Here is a 22427-nt window from a genome sequence, read left to right on the forward strand (position 1 = left end):
GAAAGAGAAAAACAAATATCGTATATTAATGCATATATGTGGAACCTAGAAAAATGGTACAGACGAACCGGTTTGCAGGGCAGAAATAGAGACACAGATGTAGAGAAGAAACGTATGGACACCAAGGAGGGAAAGTGGTGGTGGTGGGGGTGGGGTGTGATGAGTTGGGAGATTGGGATTGACATGTATACACTGACGTGTATAAAACTGATGACTAATAAGAAACTGCTGTATAAAAATTAAATTAAATTAAATTAAAAAATTTAAAAAAAAATAATGGTGAGCTCAGAGCTCAGCCTTTAAATCAGGGTTCACTCCTGAGTTCATGTGGAAACCCTCTGTATTTGCTGCTACTGATTTTCTTTTTCGACTTTAGACTCTTTCTTGTGTCCTAGACTTTAGTGTCTAGAAAATACAGAACTAGATCCAAAGTATAAAAATCAGTTTTTAGGATTCTGACAGAAGTTACTATGGAGAAATGTTTGGTCAGGAAATAGGATTAGAGTGTACATTTTTTTACTCCTGACATTATTAAGTTGCTTATATTTTAAGAAAATATCTTTAAATATAAGAAACTGCCATTCTTGCCCATATGTATCAGCTTATTCCTCTTTCTAACACTTGTTTGCAAAATACCAGGATATAATTATTACCTGAAAGAAAATCCATGATTATATTTTATATAGAAGAATATGATTTCTTAATACTGTAGCCTATTAGTAGCATTGTTTTTGTTTCCTGGTTTCAAATGACTAATAGTCTAAAAACTGGGGGAGTATCTCATTGTAGCTAAATTTTTACTGGTCCAATCTTTACCTAACATTTTTCATTATTAGATGAGTAACAGATTTTATAATGGGTTTATCACATCCTTAGGAATTTTCTTCATAGACTCTCTTTCTAGAGCACTTCTAAAGAGAAAAACTGATTTTAACTTAAAGAAATCACTAGGAATCTGCTTCTGGGTATAAAAAGAATATTTTCATTATCAAAACTGGGTAAGAGTCAGGAAGGAAATACCTGTTAGCTGTAAACTGGGGTGTTTTGTTAGAAACTTATGTTGATTATATTTACATAAAGAGAAGCATTGTGGTATTTTAAAAAATCATCTTAAAGATTAATCTGTATGTTGTTCTGTTACTTTAAAATTCTATTTGGCATCATCCTAAAGAGTAATTATACTAACAGACTGCTATTTTATTTTGTGTTGCTCATAAAACATCTTCCTATGTGATAGTTGCTAGACATTAATATCTGGTTACCAATAAATTAGGCTGTTTTGTGAGTTTGTTCTTGAAAATCCTTGACTTTTCTAATTGCTGATTCACCACTTTATTATACCCCAACATAATCTAAAGTGGTGTCACTGTTTTAGTGAGTATCCCAGAAATAAACTTAGCCAAAAATTGTCACCGTTATGTAACGTAGTGGAAGGGAAAAAAAAAAAGAAGAATTAATGCTTGGAAAGCACAAGCTCCCTATTGTTTTCCTTTAAGACAAAAATAGAATAAATGTAATGCCTGCAAGTTGTTTCATGCTCAAGTGCCGCATTTAGTCTCAGTAGGCTTGGTGTTGGTAGAGAAAGACTAAGTTCTATTCTTGAATCTGGACATGAGTCTTGACTCCATAATTTCTGAGTGCCAGAGAGGTGGATAAGCCACCTCTCTGAGCAGATTTGTACAAAAAGGGTGGAGGCTGAATGAAGGCTCTTCTGTGTGACCCTCCCACAACTCAGGGATTTGACCAGAGAGACAGGAAACCGAGTGTGTCCTCTACTGCCAACACCACCCATCAGGTACTTTTTAAAAATGGATGTTTCCACCCGAACAGAACATTTTAATAAAAACATTGATATGGACCATAACAAGGCTTTTTAACAGAGACTTAAAGTCCTTTTTGTCTTCATTTAAAGCTGCTTTATTTTTCTTTCTGTGGTGCTGTATAAAATCTCATCAATATACAAAATCATTCTGAGCTCAGATTTTCTCATTTTCTCTGGATGAGAGCTTTGATTAGCTTTTTGCAAGTTCTTCATTAGTAATTGGCTTGTGTTTTTGTTTTTGTTTTTGGCTGTTGTCTCTAATAAGTTTATGTTCTATCAAAGAATTATTTGAGTATGGTCTGAAATATGCTATTCCATGTTATGTTACAGAATATTACAATTTAATATTCTTTATAAAATGCAACCAACAAGTGCTATTAGCATTAAATGCTCATTTCTTCCTTTTGATGCTGATGGCTGGGGTTGGTTGTTCTGTCTTATCATCATGCCTGACCTAGTTGTGCAGCCATTCCTGTTTAATTAATAGACATTTACATAAGCTCTTTTTTCCCCCAGCAAGCTTTATAATCATCTTGTTGGTTATCTCCTTTCACCCTGTGAAGTATCAGCAGTGCTATTTCCATTTTGCATATCAAAATACAGAAAGATTAAATTATGTACAACAAATTGATAAGTGAATAAGTTTGAGAATGCAGAGTTCTGGCATATTAATGGTGTTGCTTAAAGCAACAACCCATGTATAGACTCTATAAATATATTAAAACTCTGCTCTCTAATCCAGGAGTCGCAGTTGGGACTGTCAGCAGCCCAAGGAGGGAGCCCTTTGTAGATTTATGCAGGGGTGGGAGAATTAGTTTCTGGACTTCCTCTGGAGCCATGAAAAGAAAGTTTTTGTTAGCAGAAGAGGTCGTATCTAAGGACTGTTGCTCTGGTGTCTGTAATTTTTAATAAAAATTCTAGGAAGCCGGGCTTCCTTGGTGGCACAGTGGTTGAGAGTCTGCCTGCCGATGCAGGGGACACGGGTTCGTGCCCCGGTCCGGGAAGATCCCACTATGCCGTGGAGCGGCTGGGCCCGTGAGCCATGGCCGCTGAGCCTGCGCGTCCAGAGCCTGTGCTCCGCAATGGGAGAGGCCACAACAGTGAGAGGCCCGCATACCGCAAAAAAAAGAAAAAAAAAAAAAACTTCTAGGAAGCCTAGTGGCTTCTGTGCAACATATGAATTTGAGGAACTATTTTTTTTTAAATCCACCTTTCCAAACACCACTAGAATTTTATTCCCAATTAACTGGCCACAAAATGTCAACAGGTACAGCTAGAGCAAAGCATAGCTGGTGGGGACCTTTCTTGAGTACTTCGGCATGACTTTCATTTCTTTCCACATATTTTTTTTCTTAAATATTTTCTCACTGTCTTTCTAACTATATCCTCATGCACTTATTAGGGGTAAAAATGTGTACCAGGGTATATCTTCTTTACCCCCTTTTTCCCTTTTTTTCAAAACTATAAGAGAGGATTGCTCGAACTTCAAACCTTCTTTGTCTTGTGTAGGTGTTGATTATTTCCAGCAAATACTTTGGAACTTACAGGGATTACCTCAATCATTTAACAACATACCAAAAAAACAAAACAAACAAACAAACAAAAAGGCATTTTTTTTTCTTCTTCAGTTTACCAAACTTGTTAGTCTTACTCAAAAGATGGAAGTCTCTGTGCCTCTCACTTAACTCCCTTCCCATTAAACTTAGAGAAGCCTCTTTCTGTCTTCAATTCTACTGCCATACTCTTCCCCTGCTCCAAGCCCTGCCCATCCTTTAGGGTTTGGACCAGGTTAAATACCACATCTTCAGGAAATCTTTGCTACTCGCTCCTCCTCCCAGACAAAACTGACCTTTTCTTTCTCTGAGTTCCTATATTCCTGGGTTTGTGTCTTTTAAATGTTGTGTATTATAGTGATTTCTGTAATCCTTGCATTGCAGCTGTCCTAACAGGAGCATGGGGAGAAATGAGGAGAGGAGATGACGTATTTCTTTTGACTCAAGGTCGCTCTCAGCTCATGGAGATTTATACACCCTGTGTTCAGTTTGGTGTTTCCCATTGCAGAGCACTCAACATAGAATTATAGGAATCGCACAACTACAATAAGCATTAGCTCTGCTGGGTGAAAATAGTAGTTGAGTTCCAGGCATCAGGATATCATGATACCTGGATACCATGAGTATCATTCCAGGGAACAAGCCTTCTTTCCACGTGTGGGGTCTCAGGCTTGGCCACCTGTGCATCGTGGTTTTCCTTTAGTTTACTGGTGAGCTCCTCTATGGCCTCAGGTACTTATATGTCTTCCTTAGGAAACCCTCCATCCTACAGTGGGGAGCATCTCATTCTATGCTAGTGCCACTGTGATCACCTACACAGTTTTCTGTGGAGTGTGAAGCCTCCCCATGCCTTCTTTCCAAATGATGAAAAAAAAAAAATCCCTCCCACCGAGGGCGTCTCTCTTGCCAGCTTTTCTTGTTACTGGTCACAAGTCCTATTATTCATCTCCCATCATTAGACCAGGTGACACTGCTATTCTCCCTGGGGATCTGCTTTTCCATTCTGTTTAGAAATCCTAAGGGAAGGGAAGTGAGTAGTGACAAACTTACTTTACCTTTGGAACTCTCTGCCCTTGAGGTGCGATCTGGGACTTTCAGTCCTGGGCATGTAACTGACTGTAAACCTTAGGAGTTGAGATAATAGGATGTTGTTTTATATCTTTCTAGTACTTCAAACTAAAAGTAACCTCTGTGAAAGCAGATTTTGCTTCTGTCTTGAGTGTACTTATATTTCCAGTGCCTAGAACAGTGCCTGGTACATAGAACAGGCTCCATAAATATTCGTTGAATAAATGAGTGGGGAGGTGGATGGCTAGATGGACGAATGTTTAGCATAGAGTCTTACCCACATTAGGTATTCAGTGCTGTTTATTGAATGCATGAGCAAAAATTGCATGAAGTAATGAAGGAGTGAGTTAAGTAGACAGGCATGAGTTTATTACATATTTTAGTAGTATTTGATCTGCTTCTAAGTCTGAGTAACAAACCTTAGGGGAATAGGGTGGCATGGCAGAGGGAAGGCTAATTCACAGAACTAAAATATGCATCTTGCATCAGTTTTTTAAAATGATAATGAAAGATATTATTTTTATGTAGAAACCAGTAGATTTTAGAATATATTGTATAGTAGACATAAGTTTTTTACATAGAGAGTTATTCCTAACCATACCCTCAAACTCTCCTTTGTTCTTAGGTACACTTTGGAGGAAATATTTCAGAAAACAGGTATTGAATTTCTTATCTGGGGACTCTTATAAATGTACAGGAGGTGCTGCCCCTGGTTTTGTGCCAAGGAGAGAGAATGGTTTGGTCTCTTTCGTGGAGGCCATTGGTGATTCCTGCACAAATATTCCCCTTTATGGAACAGGCTGCGTGTGCCAGTAATAATTTACTTTGGCATAGTAGGATGTCTTTTTCTATGCAGTAATTCCACAAATTATTGTTGAGTGCCTACTAGATGAAACGCACTGTCCTGGATGCTGAGATTAAAATAGTAATCAGAATATTTCTTCTGCCCTCAAGAAATTATAGTAGAGGAGGACTCCTGTAAACAGTCAATGTCCTATACAGAACAGTGAGGAATTAAGCAGTGGGCTTAAGCATGGGTGCAGTGGGAACACAGAGGGAGGGAACCTGATACAGGGTTGGGGTAAAAGAAAGCTGAGATCTGTAGGGAAGAAAAGGACATTAGTAGGTGAGGGGGGTTGGGGAGGGTGTTCCCGGCAGAGAGAACAGCATGTTCAAAAGTCTGGAGGTAAGAAAAAGCATTGTGTTCGGGGAACAGCAAGAAGTGTCATGATAAACTGTACATAAATATAGGTAAATATCTGGTTTTCTGATTCTGAAGAGGATTATTTTTTTTATTGGAGTATAGTTGCTTTTACAATGTTGTGTTAGTTTCTGCTGTACAGTGAAGTGAATCAGCTCTATGTATACATTTATCCCCTCCTTCTTGGACCTCCCCCCCCATCCCACCCATCTAGGTCATCAGAGAGCACCTAGCTGAGCTCCCTGTGCTCTACAGCAAGTTCCCACTACCTATCTATTTTATACACGGTAGTATATTTATGTCAAACCTAATCTCCCAATTCATCCCACCCTCCCCTTCCAACCCTGTATCCACACATCAGTTCTCTATGTCTGTCTGAGTTTCTATTCCTGCCCTGCAAATAGGTTCATCTGTACCATTTTTCTAGATTCCACATATATGTGTTAATATATGATATTTGTTTTTCTCTTTCTGACTTATGAAGAGGATTTTTTAAACATAAAAATGATAAAAGAAATAACAAAGGAGAAAAATTATTGATTTAATTATTTAATAATACATTTCATATCTAAATCATCATGAAAATAATTTAATGACAATCTGGAAATAAACAATGTTTTGACTGTTTCAGCAACTTTTATGAGAGCAAGGGTAATCTGTTTATGTACCATTGTATTACTAACATTTGACCCAGTGCATGGCTCACAATGGTGGTTGAATAAATGAAAAGAATCAATATCCTCAAAAGATACTAAAGAACTGATATAAATGAATAAGAAAACCAAACAAATTATATGAAAGGAAATAATAAAAATAAGTGCAGAAATTAGTAAAACAGAAGACAAAGGACTGATTGACAAAAGACACATATGATGGGACTGGCACATAGTAGGCACTCGATAAATATCTGTTCAGTCAATAAAAAGCAACAGAAAACTATAAACATGTGTATAAAAGATCTGAAAGGGAATTCACCAAATGGAATAAATCTGAGTTGGGCAGTTTTAGATAATTCTGTTTTTATTCATTGTTCTTTTCTGTATTTTCTGAACTCTCCATGTATTGCTTATAATTTTTATGAAAATACATTAATTTGAAATTTGAAAATATATATTTTTAAAGAAGTGGACTGGAGAGGATTAAAACCAGGGACGATCCTTGACACCAGCTCTGGTCAATGGAATGAGGAGGTACGGTGTATGAGCATGCACTTTGGATGCTCACTTGGATGACTGTAAGGCATAATCTCTTGGAACTTGTTCTCCAAAGTGGCAGTAATAAAGCCTATCTCAGAGTTATTGGGAAAGGGGACCCCTGCAAAGCTCTTAGTACAGTGCCTGATACTGTAGGTGCTCAGTGGCCATTTTCCTTTCCTAGCCTGAGGAGGCAGGATGAGGGAGATACCCTTCTCCATTTCTAAGGCATGTGCCCCGAGTGGAAGGCAAATTTGATCAGTCTGGAATGTGAAACTGGATGAAAGCTTAGCACGTGAAATTATATTTGTGCCGTCCTGGAGAGCCAAGAAAATTAAGAAATGAACCAAGTAACTCATCATATTTATGAGATGTAAGAATGAAGGTGCAGTATTATCATTTCCTTATGATAGTCATATCTAATAGTTCTGAAACCAATTCACAGTATTCATGTCAGACTTATTTTATGAGACATTTAACCATTGCTAAATTAAATTTCATAAGAGATTGTGCTAAATTAAATTTCATAAGAGAATGTGCCACTATAACTCCTCTGGAGTTACAGAGATAGAAATCTGACCCATCATTTCTACTTTCACGGAAAACCATTTAGCAGAACTTTGTTCCAGTAGAAGTGTTTATTGAGTTGTAAGCCTAACACAGTTCATTGGCTGCCTGCATTTACACACTGACATTTTTCCCAGCGCAGATTTGCATCAGTTCATTAGTACTGACAGCAGATGGTAGCACTTTCACACAAATTTACCTTCTGAATTGATCTAAGAAATGTCACTAAAGCGATCCTGACAGTTTTGATGTTCTTCCATTTCTGAAAATGGTATGTTAAACAAATAAGGTGTAGGATTTTAGATTTTTTTAACTCCAACACATAATTCCTAAACCAAGTAAAGATGCTTTTATCTCTGATTCTGGCTGTCTGAAGGAGAAAGTAGAAAATGCAGATAATCCTTCCTGATAGTGTAAACCTTAAAAAATCTCCATTGCAGAAAAAAGGCTTTTGAAGAATATTATCCAGATTGTCTACACTGATCAAATGCCTCAAATTATTTGTAAATTCTCTACCTTACTTTGTCTGAATACAAATTGCTTGGCTTACAGGATAAGCTCATTGAATGTGACTGAAAAAAATAGTATTGGCTCAAGTCACAAGGCTAACTTTGATTAATAACATACTTAAAGGATTTATTTAACAACAAGAAGGACCTTTTGAGTTCTAAATGCTCTCAAAAACAATACCTTTACTAACATTCTAATGGCAGGAGCACAAGTTAGTACTGACTTAATTTGGCTAAAATACAGTAACTTTGTTCCATATAGTTTTATCTCCTCCCTTCCTTTGTGCTATTATTGTCATGTATATTACATTTATGTATGTTATAAACCCAACACTACAGTATTATAATTTTTGCTTATATAATCCTATGTCAAAGTAATTAAGAGAAGAAAATATACTTAGCTCATTTTTTATGTTTACCATTTATGATGCTTTTTATTTTTTCCTGTGGATTTGAGTTACCCTCTGGTATCTCACTAATACCCTCTGGTATTATTGCCTGAAGGACTTCCTTTAGTATATCTTATAGGCAAGTCAACTAGCAAGGAATTCTCTCAGTCTGTTCCTTGAGAATGTATTTACATTACCTTCCTTTTTGAAGGACAGTTTTGCTGGATATAGAATTCTTGATTGACAGTTCTAGGGTTTTTTTTCCCCAGGACTTGAATATGTCTGTCTGCTGCTATGAGAAGCCAGCCATTATTGTATTCTTATTCCTCTTTATGTGATGAGTTCTTGCTCTCTTTGCTACTTTTAAGATTTTCTCCTGTCTTTGGCTTTCGGCCATTTGACTATGATGTGGCTAGGTGTGGATTTTTGTGTTTCTACTTAGGGTTTGTTGAGCTGCTTGTATCTGTAGCTTAAATGTTTTTCATCAAAGTTTAGAACTTTTCAGCCAGTATTTCTTCAAACATTTTGCCTGCCCTTTTCTCTCTCCTTTCCTTCTCAGACTCCTACTACGGCTATGCTGGTATGCTTGGTATTGTCCCACAGGTCTCTGAGGCTTTGTTCTTTTTTCTTCATTTTTATTTTTCCCTTCAGATTGAATAATTTCTATTAACATATCTTCAAAATCATTAATTCTTTTTATTGCCATCTCATATCTACTGCTGAATCCATCTAGTGAATTTTTTATATCTGTATTGTACTTTCCAACTCCAAACTTTTATTTGGTTCTTTTTATAGTTTGTGTTCTTTGATTGAGATTACCTATTTGCAGAGTCATTATCATAATTTTCCCCTTTTAACTCTTTAAATATAGTTTTCTTTAATTCTTCAAACAAATTTATAATAGCTGCTTTGAATTCTATGTAAATCTGATAACCAGGCCCACTCAGAGTCAGTTTTTATTAATAGATTTTTTTCCCTTTGTGTGTATCTTTTCTGTTTCTTTGCCTGTCTCATAAATTTCTTTGAAAACTAGACAATTTAGGTAATATATTGTAGCAATTCTGGATTCCTATATTTTCCCCTGAGGGTTGTCTCTTTGTTATTGTTGCTGTTGTTTTTGTTTGTTTGTTTTAGTAGCTTTCCTAGGTTTTACCTGCAGAATTTGCCTACTCTGTAAGTGTGGCCATTCATGTCTCTATTTTGTCTTTCATTCTTATTTTCATGTTTTTGCCTGACTTCCACAGGGTCACCAGCTCTATCTGCATACCTTGCTGGTTAGCCAGTGATTGGACAGAGGTTGTGCTTATATACCTCAGGCCTATAAGCCTTCCCTCATTTGTTCATGGATGTGTGTGGGTTGGGAGCACATCCAAATTTCAGTTAATGTTCAAGTTGTCATCAGCTTTTACTTTTCATCAGGCCTTCTTGTACCTCCCCTGAACATGTGCTTAGTTCCCATCAGCCCAGAATACCTGGAGAACTTACCTAGCCCTTCTACAACTGTCTCACCTCCAAGATCTCCCTATTAGATTCTGTTGCTAATGCCACCGGGCAGTAGTTTTCTTTGACTGTTGGAAATCAAGTCAGCCCTGCTAGCAGCACAGCTACTGATTCTCATGGCCAGCTCCACTCCCATAAAACTTCCCTGTTGAGGAGCCAGGTGGAGGTCGGGGAGAGTATGAGAGTATTTCTAGGCAAGAAGGCTGAAGACTCTCTCTGTGTCTGACTTGAGGTTCTAGCAGCTTTTCATGAGTTAAACACTTACCAAATTTTTTATTTGCCTTTGGTTGATTTCCATATCCCAGAAGTGGGTTTTTTTGGACAATTTTGTTCAGTTTTAAACTTGTTTTTCAAGGAAATTTGTTGACCTCTATATCATTCTGCTATAGCTAGAAGTCTACTCCTATTGTTATTTATTTATAAAACTTTTCTCAAGAGATTACACAAATGTCCCTTATTATAATTCCTATTGTAAGGAGATCAACATCTCATAGCTTGGCTTTTTTAAACCAACGCATCTTACCAAAACAATATAATTTTCATGTTTAAAATACAATTTAAACATTTGATTTTTAAAGGCAGTCGTTGCTTTAAATATATTCTATCTAATTATATAAATATAAGTTCTTAACATAATAAAAGACAAAGAATTTTTTTTAATGTCGCCAAACCTGTATTAAAGAACTGTCCAAGCTGATCTAAAAGCTCTTCTAAGGCATGAAAGTCCCTATTATTTAAAAAAGTGTTTCACATAAGCATTACCATGCATTTTATTAGAATATAACCTTAAATGCTAATATAACTGTTTTTATTTTGTTTGAGGAAAAATGAATATTAAAATGCTGTAGATTACTGAAGGGTTTTTGAAGTGCCTGAACTTGTATTTTAATTTAAATTCTTTAAATTATTTTCCATTAATTTGTCCTGAATACCAATATATTGATAATTCTAATTGCCATATATATTGTACATAGACTTTTTAGTAATTTAGAGTTTTCTTGCCCTTGGTTATAAGCAGTTGTCAAATGTTCCTAAACATTTAGACACTGGTCAGTGATATTTTTCCTGTGCTGCATAACTCTATAGGAGCTTTTTGTTTTTACATATTGAAATTGGACTTTGTTATAGGGTATTATAAGACCATATTCTGGATGCCTGAGTGCTACTATCCTTGTCTGTTTAGATAACAATGGGTTTAATAATAATAGCCAACTAAGTGCTTATTATATATGCCAGGCACTGTTTTGAACAGTTTTCTGGCATTTTTTCATTGAAGTAACACAGTCAGTCTATGAGGTAGATACTATCATTAGTCCCAGTTATCAGATAAGGAAACAGAGACATGAAATGATTAAGTGGTTTGCCTCAAAGCTCACAGCTACTGAGTAGTGGAGCAGAACTTAAGTCTTAACTACAGATCCCAAGCCTGCTCTTATCTACTTGCTATATGGAGTGAGCAAAAGATGACTTGTAGACATGAAGTCCAAGTCTTTACTAAGGAGCATCCAATAAGCAGAGCTACAATGTGACATGGGCCGACATCTGCTTAGAAAATGGACCCCTGAACTTTAAGTGTGTCTGTAACTCTCAGATGTATGTTATACTCTGATGTGGTTATTCTTCTGAGGTCTTGTAAACGTTAGGCCACAGACCTGTAAGGAAGAGGCAAGGTCTTGTCTATATGATGAAGCCATTCCTCATGAGAGTTACCATCTCCTCAAGGAGACTGAATTATTAGGGGTTAAGATCCTTGGAGGACACTCTTGCATAGTGGTTGTGAGTGCTTCCACCCACCATGCAGGCCAGAAAGGGAAAGCCCAGCCAAGATCTCTTCCTAGTGTCCCCCATGACTCAAATGGGCCTGGGAGCCCCAGTATTGTAACACTCTGGATCTTTTAGAGCCCTGTTGCTTAGTGTTCTGTTACCCTTTCAGTATTCCCAGGCTTTCAGAAGAGTCTTGTTTGACTAGTCCATTCCACCTCAGCTACAGGAAACTTGGGCTCAAGTGTTTAAAGTTGGGGGAGTTTCCCCATGAGCGTGAGAGTGGCCATGGGAAACAAGGGCTGCCAAGGGGAGGGTGAGTCCTGGAGGAGTGGAGGCATGGCTGAGCTGACTCTCCCCTTCATGAGTGTTCCATGTAATGCCATCCTTGGAGGTCTAGGTTTCATTTTATTAAAGAAGGTAACATGTCTTCACAGATTTGGTTCCTGCTCTTCATTCTTTCCAGTGTTTACTACACAAGTAATCCAAAAAGAATTTAGACTAAATTTAACCTTTTAAATCTCAGCTCTATAAGCAATAATTATTTTAGTCCAGGATGATTCTAAAATTCTTTCACATTTCCTGTGTACATTTCCCATACTCATTTCCCTTTATGGTCTTCTGTATCCATCAAGTTTCTCTGCACGGTTGGGTTTTTCTTGCCATTCTGATCTCTTTTTAAAGATCACCTCTTCAGTAAGGGCTTCCCTTTCACCAAATCGAAATTATTACCAGAGTTCCTCCAAAATCACATTACCCTGTTTTGTTTTATTCATAGCACTTACTATTATCTAGATTATCCTGTTTACTTATTTGTTCTATGTGTTTATTGGCTGTCTCCTGCACTGGAATGTAAGTTCCATGGGATCAGGGACTTGGTTTATCTTAGAAATAGTGATCTCTGTAACTAGATCCAGAACTATTCCTGGAAGACACATAAGAGATGATCACTAGATATGTGATGAATTAATAAAATATTAGTTTAAGGCAGGTAAGGGGAGCCAGAGTCAAGTTGGACAAGAGGACTTGTGATAAGCATAACACATCTGGGGCTGTGACCCCAGCGTCTGGTTAGGGACAGAAATGAGGGGTAGGGAGAGAGCAGGAGATGGGAGCTCAAGCTCTGTGTGAGAATCAGGACCCTGGGCAGAGACATCCAGAGGTGGCACTCAGGGAGACATACTCCAACCTACTCCCAGTGGATAGCTCAGCCCTCACCACACGCGCACACGCGTGCTCACAAACACATGCATCTCCATGCCCAATGTCACCCATACAAATGGAACTATTCCTCCCATTTCTTATGGTTGGGTGTGTTCACTTGTGCACAGCCATGAATGTTTTAGGGTTGGACAGTGGAGGCAGCAGGATACAATTCTTCCCATGGACAGCTCTGAGTTCAGCTTCTCCTTGGACTGACTGAGAAGAGAAGAAGCCAGGAGAAGAAGCTAGGCAGCCCCTAGTCGAGATCCAGCCTACAGGCTTGTTTTATTTGGCCCACACCATGTTTTTAAAAAATTGTGCCCATATTTAAATTTAGGGGGTTTTGCATAAAAATCTGGATTTCTAGGTTATTTTGACAAATGGGAAGACCTTGCACACCAAGCCTGCACCCCACATGGCACAGCTGGCTGAAGCAGAGTGGCAAGCACAGACTCTGCTGGGCTCTCCAGGTCCCCACAGTCCTTGTCACCTGCTGGTGTAGTTAATTGGCCTCACCCCTTCGGGTCACCTGTCTGGTCTTCATAGGTAGTTGTCTTGGTCTCTTTGGGCGGCTATAGCAAAATAACACAGATTGGGTAGTTGATATACAACAGAAAGTTATTTCTTACGGTTCTGGAGGCTGGAAGTCTGAGACCAGGTTTAGGTCTCTGTGTCCTCACATGGCAGAAAGGGGCAAGCTAGCCCTCTGGAGCCTCTTTTATAAAGGCATTAATCTCATCATGAGGGCTCCACCCTCATGACCTAAGCACTTCCCAAAGGCCCTACCTCCTAATACCATCACACTGGGCATTAGGATTTCAGTGTATGAATTTGTGGGAACACAAACATTCAGATCATAGCAGCATTTGGGTTTGCAATCTCTGGCATAATGGCTAATGCACAATGTAAGCAATTGATAAATTTATCAACAATAATTGTTTTTGCATTGGTAGAATTTCTGCATAGATCACTCACTATATAGAAACCTTCTAGGGCTCCCCAATGCTTGCCAAATTATGTTCACATCCCTAACTTGGCAGCAGTCTGACCTGTATCTTACATCCAGTCATTCTCTCATAAAGGCAGTGGAGTTCCGTCTTATGGACTTTGAACTTACAGAAACAACCCCGTAGGCTTGGGGGAGACAGAAGGAGAGACATAGATAAACAGAGAAACTCAGGGAGAGACAAACAGACAGACAGAAGCAGTGCAATTTAAATAGTGCCAGCTGGTCCCTTCTTCCACACCACCACCTATCCCGTCTACTCACTGGACATGTGCCCACTGGCACTGGATGCAGTTATGCCTGAAACAATTAACATGTTGACAAAATTTATGTAAGAAAATATGTGAATGATTTTGGTCCCCTTACCATTGACAAAGAGATGAATGAAATGCATTGTTCAGATGGTCAGGCTCCTGGACTTCATGGATATCCTTGAGTTAAAACTGAAGAATAATTATAGGCCAAAGGAAACACTAGCTAAAGAACAGTTAGAGGGAACTGATAAATGTATTTGCAGCTTGTATTGAGTGTCGATAGTTTCTTCTCACCAACTTTTTCTCATGTTTGGGTCATGAATTATATTTCAAAATAGAAATCAATCTGTATCTTAATTTTATAACTTGAAATTTAAAACAAACCTTTATCTTAAAGGAGTAAACCAGATTATGGATTTTAACTTTTTCAAGGTAACTTAAGCTGGCAATCCTGGGCCAACTCTGATTCTTACAGGAGCATCCGATACTTGGACAACCCTTTTTTGTACTTCATCCCTGCAAGACGAATGAATTCATGACTCCTGTGTTAAAGAATTCTCAGAAAATCAATAGGTAAGAAACACCATCAAGCTACATTGGCTTTCACTCTTATTTTAAAAGTGTAAATCTTTTTATGTGATTCTAAAAGCTAAGCTAAAAAAGAAATATTCTTTGTAATAATAGTAATGGCTAACATTTATTGATTTTTTTTTTTTTTTTTTTTTACTGTGTGCTAGGCACTGTTCTAAGTATTTCGGATATAGTAAAGCACTGGATTCCTGTAACACCCCTCCGAGCTAAGGACCATTATTTTGCCCAGTTTGCAGAGGAGGAGGCTAAAGCACAGAGGGGCTAAATGACTGGGCTAAGGTCACACACCTAGTTAAGCAGTAGAACTGGCATTTGAACCCAGGCACTTTTGCCTCCAAGCCATGCACTTAACTGCACTCTGCTACCTTAGCTAATGTTGTCAATTGCATCAACTTGGAATCATCGAGGGAAGTCAGGAGCCCCAGTGCCTTGACCTTCCCTTTAACTGCTTTAGTGAGGGATGGATCCTCAGCCTCTTTGGCCCTCGAGTCCCTGTTAAGCAATGGGCTGGCATTTGGAAATGCTGAGGTTCCAGGTGCTGAGCGCACGTCTTTGAAGAAAGCCTCATTTCTATGATTGTTGGTAACTGATTTTCTACCACTCAAACAACTACAATGGAAACAGTTTTCTGTGTTTCACTTGTTTCCCAGGAATGTCAACTACATCACGTCATGGCTGAGCATGGTAGGGCCAGCTGTCGGGCTGAATCTGCCTCTGAGTTACGCCAGAGCAGCCTTTCAGGATGAAGGAAATGTCGACAGACAAGGTAAAAAGAGAAGCCTGCGCTGCATGTTTCACTGTTGCAAAGATCCTGGTGTCTCTTCTGCACTTGGATATGTCGTCCCTGCTGGCACCACCGTGTATTAAGTCTGCTTTCATCTTTAACGGACTGGGCACTGACTTGTTTGTTTAGTTTTCCAACCAATCAGCACCCACTCATTTAGGAAGCTTTTGGCTTTGCTATAATAACACTCACCCAACCACAGAGCTGAGTGGTTTTATTTTAGAATTGATATTCTTGAAACAAGTCTTTACTGCTCAGTTAACCTTCTTTTATTTTCTTGGCTTTTGTTTTGTTCTTGTTCTTCAGATTCTTCTATTGAGCCAAAGAGCTTAGAAGAACCCTGAGAGTTTACGTGGCCGTCCCTGGTTTTAATGGGACCAATATGGTGTGAGATTCAGATCACCGAGATTTTGACGTGGATTTTTTTCCCCTTGGAAGCAAATGTCTGCAGCAACTGATGTACTCTATGTTTAGAAGACACACTGCAAAGACACAAATCACTATAAATAGCAAAAAAGGAATCTAACTTGGTAATAGAAATACTGACATCATCAGGGCACTTCCAGGTCGTTCCCTCATGTCTCTGAGACTCATTCTCTTCACCTTTAATTTGAGAATAACAAGCTACCTCACAGGGTTGCTGTGTGAAGCACATGAGAGCCTTAGTGTATGAGAAAATACGGTAAAGTATTATGCAAATATTCATTAAATGGTCACCTTTCTTATATTTGGTTGTCATTCACCTAGGCTGTCAATAAGTTTAATAGTCAGTAAGATATTAAGATGAACCATAGAATTTTCGGTTTGGGGTTGCCTGTTTTGTTTTTCATTTTAACTTGCTAGGGTCTTAAACTAAGAGAAAAATGTAACTGACTCTTTAGAGCATCTAGATTAGTGTCTGTCAGTGGGGGATGCACTTTAGAGTCACTTGAGGATCTTTTACAATTACAGACGCTGGGGCCACCTGCTGGAACAGCCCCTCTGGGGTGATTCTGATGCACATGCTCCTGAAGAAGTTCTGGTCTGGATGTACCTTTCAAGTGGCATTTATTTGTGTTGCTTTGGTCTCCCAGTAGGTCTTTTCCAATTCTGTGCATAGCTCCTGCAAGATGGACTTACTTCCTAACATTGCCCGGACCTTGCCCCGAGAATCTGTATAGCAAGGAAGTCTAGGAGGCATTTGGAGAGGCGGCCTACTTTGGAGAAGCAGTTAGGATGAGGGGATTATCTGCTGGCGAATAGCAGAGGACAGCGACAGCCCTGTGAGTCTCTAGGTTAAGGGCTGTACTCTCACGAAGGGAACAGAAGTAGAGAAAGGGTTAATCAAACTGCTGGAAAAGCTAAAAGCAAATTTTAAAACGCTGAGCTGCACATATTCTTGCTGGGATGAGAGCCTGCTTACATGCTTGTTGGGCATTTTGGTATTTACCACTTAACATCTTTTCAGCTTCTGCAAGGGATTTCCACCTCCCACCCCCGACTCTCCCTAATGTAAACACAGATTTCTCAGCAAGTCATTTCTCAAGCCATGTCATTTCTAGGGTAAAAAAAAAATTGTAATAATGTGTCATCTGGATGATGTACTCGTCTGGAAGTACTAGTTATCCTTTTTGAACAGATTCTGAGATGATAGTAGTCTGTCAGTTTGGGGGCAGTGTGTAGTGTCTTTTCTTTTTTTTATAAATTTATTTATTTTTGGCTGTGTTGGGTCTTCGTTGCTGTGCGTGGACTTTCTCTAGTTGCCACGAGCGGGGGCTACTCTTCTTTGCGGTGTGCGGGCTTCTCATTGCAGTGGCTTCTGTTGTTGCGGAGCACAGGCTCTAGGCAGGCGGGCTTCAGTAGTTGCAGCACATGGGCTCAGTAGTTGTGGCTTGCAGGCTCTAGAGTGCAGGCTCAGTAGTTGTGGTGCATGGGCTTAGTTGCTCTGCGGCATGTGGGATCTTCCCAGACCAGAGCTTGAACCCATGTCCCTTGCATTGGCAGGTGGATTCTCAACAACTGCACCACCAGGGAAGCCCTAGTTTCTTTTTTTTAAGTTAATTTTTTTTAATTCCCTGATTGATGAAGACCTAAAAACTCACCAGTGGCAGAACAAAGTTCTGAAGAGCTCCTGTAGGTTGTAGAGACCACCCTCCCCAGACAGATGCTTCTCCTCAAGCAGCTCTATTTTTTTCAGAATTTTTTTCACTTAAACTTTTAATTTTTGGTTGATAAAAATTTCCCTTTTTTAAGAATACAGTTAAATAACAGACTGTTATCCCAACTGTCATAAAATTAGAAAATATTTTGTTTTGTCAAAGTAACAGTTCTTTCTCTGCAACATGAGGATTTTTCTTCTTCGGGGTTTCCTCTCCAGCCAATACAATGCAAAGCCCCTTCAGTGAGGAACAAGACTGGTTAAAGCTGCTACAAGTCAGTCTCCTAAACTCTGCTTTTGTGTGGTCTTGGAAAAACCATTTCACCTCTTTGGTCCTCAGAGTCTTCATCTGCACCATGAGGAAGCTCAGCCATGTGACTTGTGAGGCCCACCTGACTCTTGGGTCTGTGAAATTGGGAGAAGTCTAGGGAGCTGGACTGTGAGGTTGGTTTGCTACTAGCTGCATGGCTTGAGCTAATTTTCTTAATCTCCGTTAGTGTTACCACTTCTGTTTTAAAAAGTCCGTTAATATCAATCCCACTCACCTAACAAGGGCACAGAGTCTGAATGCGCTGCATAACTAACACAGTGCCTCACGGAGTCAGCGGGAGAGGGTAATCTGCCCTGCTGCCGTCGAGGCACATGCCTGCTCCTTCCCACCTCAGTTTGGGCCTGACTTCTCCCCAGGCGAATGGGCTCCTGGTCGGGCGCCTTCTCTGCCCACAGCCTGACTGTCCCTCATGCTGGTTCTCACCTGGAAGTGTTTCCCTCCCCATCTCTCTGCCCAATTCTCAACCCGCTATATGTGATCCACTCTTTACAAAGCCATCTCTGACCACCACAGCCCCCCGTGTTGGACCTCTCCCTTTGTTATCCCTGTACTTATTCATAGAAGCATTTAACTATCTCCTTTTCACTCTGATTTGATGGATAATAAGTAACTTCTTGAGCCACTTTTTTGGGTATGTTGTAAGGTGGCATTCAGGAAGGGTTGCTGTCTGCCCCTCGTAAGTGATCCAGGGAAAGCTTTCAGTCTGGGGACCCGAGTGTGTGGGCTAGTTCTTTGAGTAACCATGGAAGAGTCAGAGGGTGTGCTGATCATCAGGTACTAGCCTACAATCTGGAGGTTAAAAAAATGAAACTACCACCCCCCACCCAATATGTATAAGATAAGGAGGAAAAAAAAGTCAGAAGTGGGTTTTTGCATCCATTTCTCCCAAGATAGGTATAGTTTTTCTTAATACTCTAAAGATATTAGGAAACAGAGATCTGCATTATCAAAACTAGTTCTTCACATATATATGGAATCTAAAAAAAAAAAGTTCTGAAGAACCTAGGGGCAGGACAGGAATAAAGACACAGACGTAGAGAATGGACTTGAGGACATGGGGAGGGGGAAGGGTAAGCTGGGACGAAGTGAGAGAGTGGCATGGACATATATACACTACCAAATGTAAAACAGCTAGTGGGAAGCAGCCGCATAGCACAGGGAGATCAGCTCGGTGCTTTGTGACCACCTAGAGGGGTGGGATAGGGAGGGTGGGAGGGAGACGCAAGGGGGAGGAGATATGGGGATATATGTATATGTATAGCGGATTCAATTTGTTATACAGCAGAAACTAACACACCACTGTAAAGCAATTATACTCCAATAAAGATGTTAAAAAAAAAAACAAAGAAAAACTAGTTCTTACATAATTCAGAGAGCTGATATTCCAGTGAGTTGGAGTTTTGGGGGGATTAAAATCTGAGAGTAAGAATATGCAAAGATTCACTTCAGCAGATACTTACTGAGTTCCTCTTGTGTGCTGAGCCCTAGGCTGGGTGGCAGGGGCAGCAGACCGAGAGCCCTGACCCGGCTCATACGAATGCCCCAGTCCAGTGGAGAAGACAGACAAGGAGAAGATTGATGGCACGTCGTGTGTTGTAGCGGAGGTGTGGAAAGCAAGCACCAGGGAAGAGTCACAGAAGAGGAATGTGAGTAGAGTTGTGAGAAACTTAGGATTTAGCCAGGCCAAGAATGGAGGAAGGAAAGACCTTGAAGTTGCATGTGGGGAAGTGGTAAAGAGTGAGGCTGGCTAGCAGGACTGGGGCCAGGTCTGGAGGAGCCTTTATTGCCACACTGATGATTTGTATTTGGCCTGAAAACCACAAAGAGCTGCTGAGGGAATTCAAGTAAAACAGTTAAGGTGATCATATTTGTATTTCAGAAAGGACTCGTATTTTTAAAAGGACTAATCACACATACACTTTGTTGGTTTTTTCACCAGCAGGCACTGGCCCACAAACTTTAGAAGAAACAGGAGTGCAGAAAGGGCTGGGAGTATGTCAAGGACAGTTTTTGAATTTTGCCTAGCACCTTTCAAAGCAAAACCTGCCAGTGTCCTGAAAAGTCTGAGTCCTGGTTTACTGTGTTATTTGGGGCAAGTCACTGCACCTCTCTGAATCTCTGTTTCCTAACATATTAAATGGAAGGAAGGGTATTAGATCAAGTAAAATCAATTTACTGGATTATGACCAGTATTTTTTTTATGAAATAGAATATGTCTAGGAAAAGCATTCCCTGGGTTTCCTTTACTGTCACAATACTATCATACAGCACATCTGACACTAGATGTTATGGGTTTTCCACACATCAGACAAGTCTGCAACACCAGCTAAGTGTTCTACAATTTAGTTCAGTTCTCACACCATCTACCTGAAGTTAGCATCAGATCCTCCAGGTTAAGTGTTCAGTCCCATAAGACTGCCCCACTTAAGATACCAGTTGCAAGTCCCAGATTGTCACCTGTATTTCTAACTGACCAGCTATAAATCTGGGTTCCAATGACCCCCCTCCTTGGGTCCAGTAATTTGCTAGAATGACTCACAGTACTCAGGGAAACACTTACTTATGCTTATCAGTTTGTTATATAACAAAGGATATGATAAAGGATACAGAGGAGGAGCTGCACAGGTGAGGTCCGGAAGGGTCACAAGTGCAGGAACTTCTGTCCCCCTGTGGTTGGGGAGCACCACCCTCTTGGCATGTAGACGAGTTCACCACCCTGGAGGCTCTCTGAACCATGTACTTTTGGAATTTTTATGGAGGCTGCATCACATAGGCATGATCAATCATTAACTCCACTGCTAACCCTTCTCCCCTTCCCGGATGATGGGGGATGGGGCTGAAAGTTCCAAGCTTTTAATCAGGGCTTGGTCTTCCTGGCGACCAGCTCCCATCCTGAAGCTATTCAGGAGCCCACCAAGAGTCAACCCATTAGAACAAAAGCCACTTCTATCACCCGGGAAGTTCCAAGGCATTTAGGAGCTCTGTGCTAGGAACTGGGGCAAAGACCAATATATGTTTTCTGTTAGTTCACAAGTACATAGAAAAAAGTGCATTGCACATAGTGACGGTACCATTGTTTTGTGAAACTTTGATTTCAACTAGAAGTAGAAACACACACATATAAAATCTGTGTCTATGGTGTGTGTGTGTGTGTGTGTGTGTGTGTGTGTGCACTAGGTTGTGATGTAAACGTATCTCTAACTCCAGGGAGCAGAGATTTGAAAACTAATAGGCAAATAAACTCCCTTCCAATTCTAAGACCTTTGATTCCCTTCTTATGCTGCTGACCAGTAAGTTGCTAAAGGTTGTTCTGGAAGGTATAGGGAATACTTAACTATTAGCATGCCCATGGAACTGGGCTACTTTGATATGCACATAGGTTCTGGAAGCGCCCCTTCTGGGTTTTTATAGGGCTTGTCTGTAAAAGTGCTTTCACATTTTTATTCTTAAATTTCTTAGTGTTCTTTAAAGCAGTTCTGTAATGTAAACCCCTTGCTTTTGTCTAACTTTTGTGTTGTCAATAGCGACACCTAGTGGTAAAAGAGTCCTATTGCAAATATCTTGTACAGACTTAGAGCTGAAAAGTGATTTTAGAGATCACCAAGTCCCATTTTGTAAATTATTAAAAACAAACTGGAAACTCACATGTATTCCTACATTCATATAAACTTTACATGAGAATAAATAAAACCTATGGCTAGGTGGTGATTTCTTGGGTTACTTTAAAGCTTTTCAAATACCCAGAGATCACTGTTAGTAATAACAGCGAAGCAGAAATTTAACAAAGCATGCCCTGATAGGCTAACAGGAAGTCATAGTTCAGTATATCTGCAGCCGTTGGTGCATTGGTATTTACACATGCATGCCAGATCTTCAGGGTTTAGTATGGTGCCTGGCACTTGGTAGTACTCAATAGATCTCTGTGGAATGTTTGTGTATGTGGGTGATCACTGAGCCCAGGGGACGCCTCTCATGGTTTCCATTCTGCAGACGCTAAGGACTGGACCTGTTTTGCTCCTGGGAACTGACACCCACTCCTCTATCCTTTGAGAAGATTCATTTCCCCTGCCACCAGCAGCAGAGTGGGAGAAGGTTTCCATAGCCCCCTCCTTCAGTAGGTTCAGAGAGAGAATACCCAAGCCCTTTCCTGCGTAGTGAGAGGGAGATGGTTAAATATAGTAGCATATAGTAGTTAAGGGGAGTGAATTCATCTCCATGTATCAAAACAGGCAATTCTCGGGGCCTCCCTGGTGGTGCAGTGATTAAGAATCCACCTGCCAATGCAGGGGACACAGGTTTGAGCCCTGGTCTGGGAGGATCCTACATGCCGCGGAGCAGCTAAGCCCGTGCACCAGAACTACTGAGCCTGCGCTCTAGGGCCTGCAAGCCACAACTACTGAGCCGCAACACCTAGAGCCCATGCTCCTCAACAAGAGAAGCCACCGCAATGAGAGACCCGCGCACTGCAACGAAGAGTAGCCCCCGCTCACCACAACAGCAACAAAGTGTGTGTGTGTGTTGCGCACAGCAGCAAAGACCCAACGCAGCCAAAAATAAA

The 22427-nt window shown here is 40.1% G+C and overlaps 1 protein-coding gene across 4 annotated transcripts in view; it reads left to right on the forward strand.

The window, feature by feature from the left end:
- Positions 1-22427, forward strand: part of ATG10 (autophagy related 10) — a 230474-nt gene that overhangs the window by 204957 nt on the left and 3090 nt on the right. The window contains exons 6-9 of one of the 4 annotated variants that reach the window (XR_014296608.1): positions 14502-14599; positions 15268-15383; positions 15708-17982; positions 19352-19515. Coding sequence is in view for 1 of the 4 variants with exons in the window: in XM_082652615.1 (XP_082508741.1) it covers positions 14502-14599; positions 15268-15383; positions 15708-15745 (252 nt within the window). In the remaining 3 variants the exon portion in view is untranslated. Of the gene's footprint in view, positions 1-14501; positions 14600-15267; positions 15384-15707; positions 19071-19351; positions 19516-22427 lie in introns of those variants that run through there. The other 3 variants (XR_014296609.1, XR_014296610.1, XM_082652615.1) reach the window with 3 other exon arrangements.

This window comes from Grampus griseus (assembly GCF_964374135.1).
Source record: "Grampus griseus genome assembly, chromosome: 3".
In the NCBI taxonomy this organism is placed as follows: Eukaryota; Metazoa; Chordata; class Mammalia; order Artiodactyla; family Delphinidae; genus Grampus; species Grampus griseus.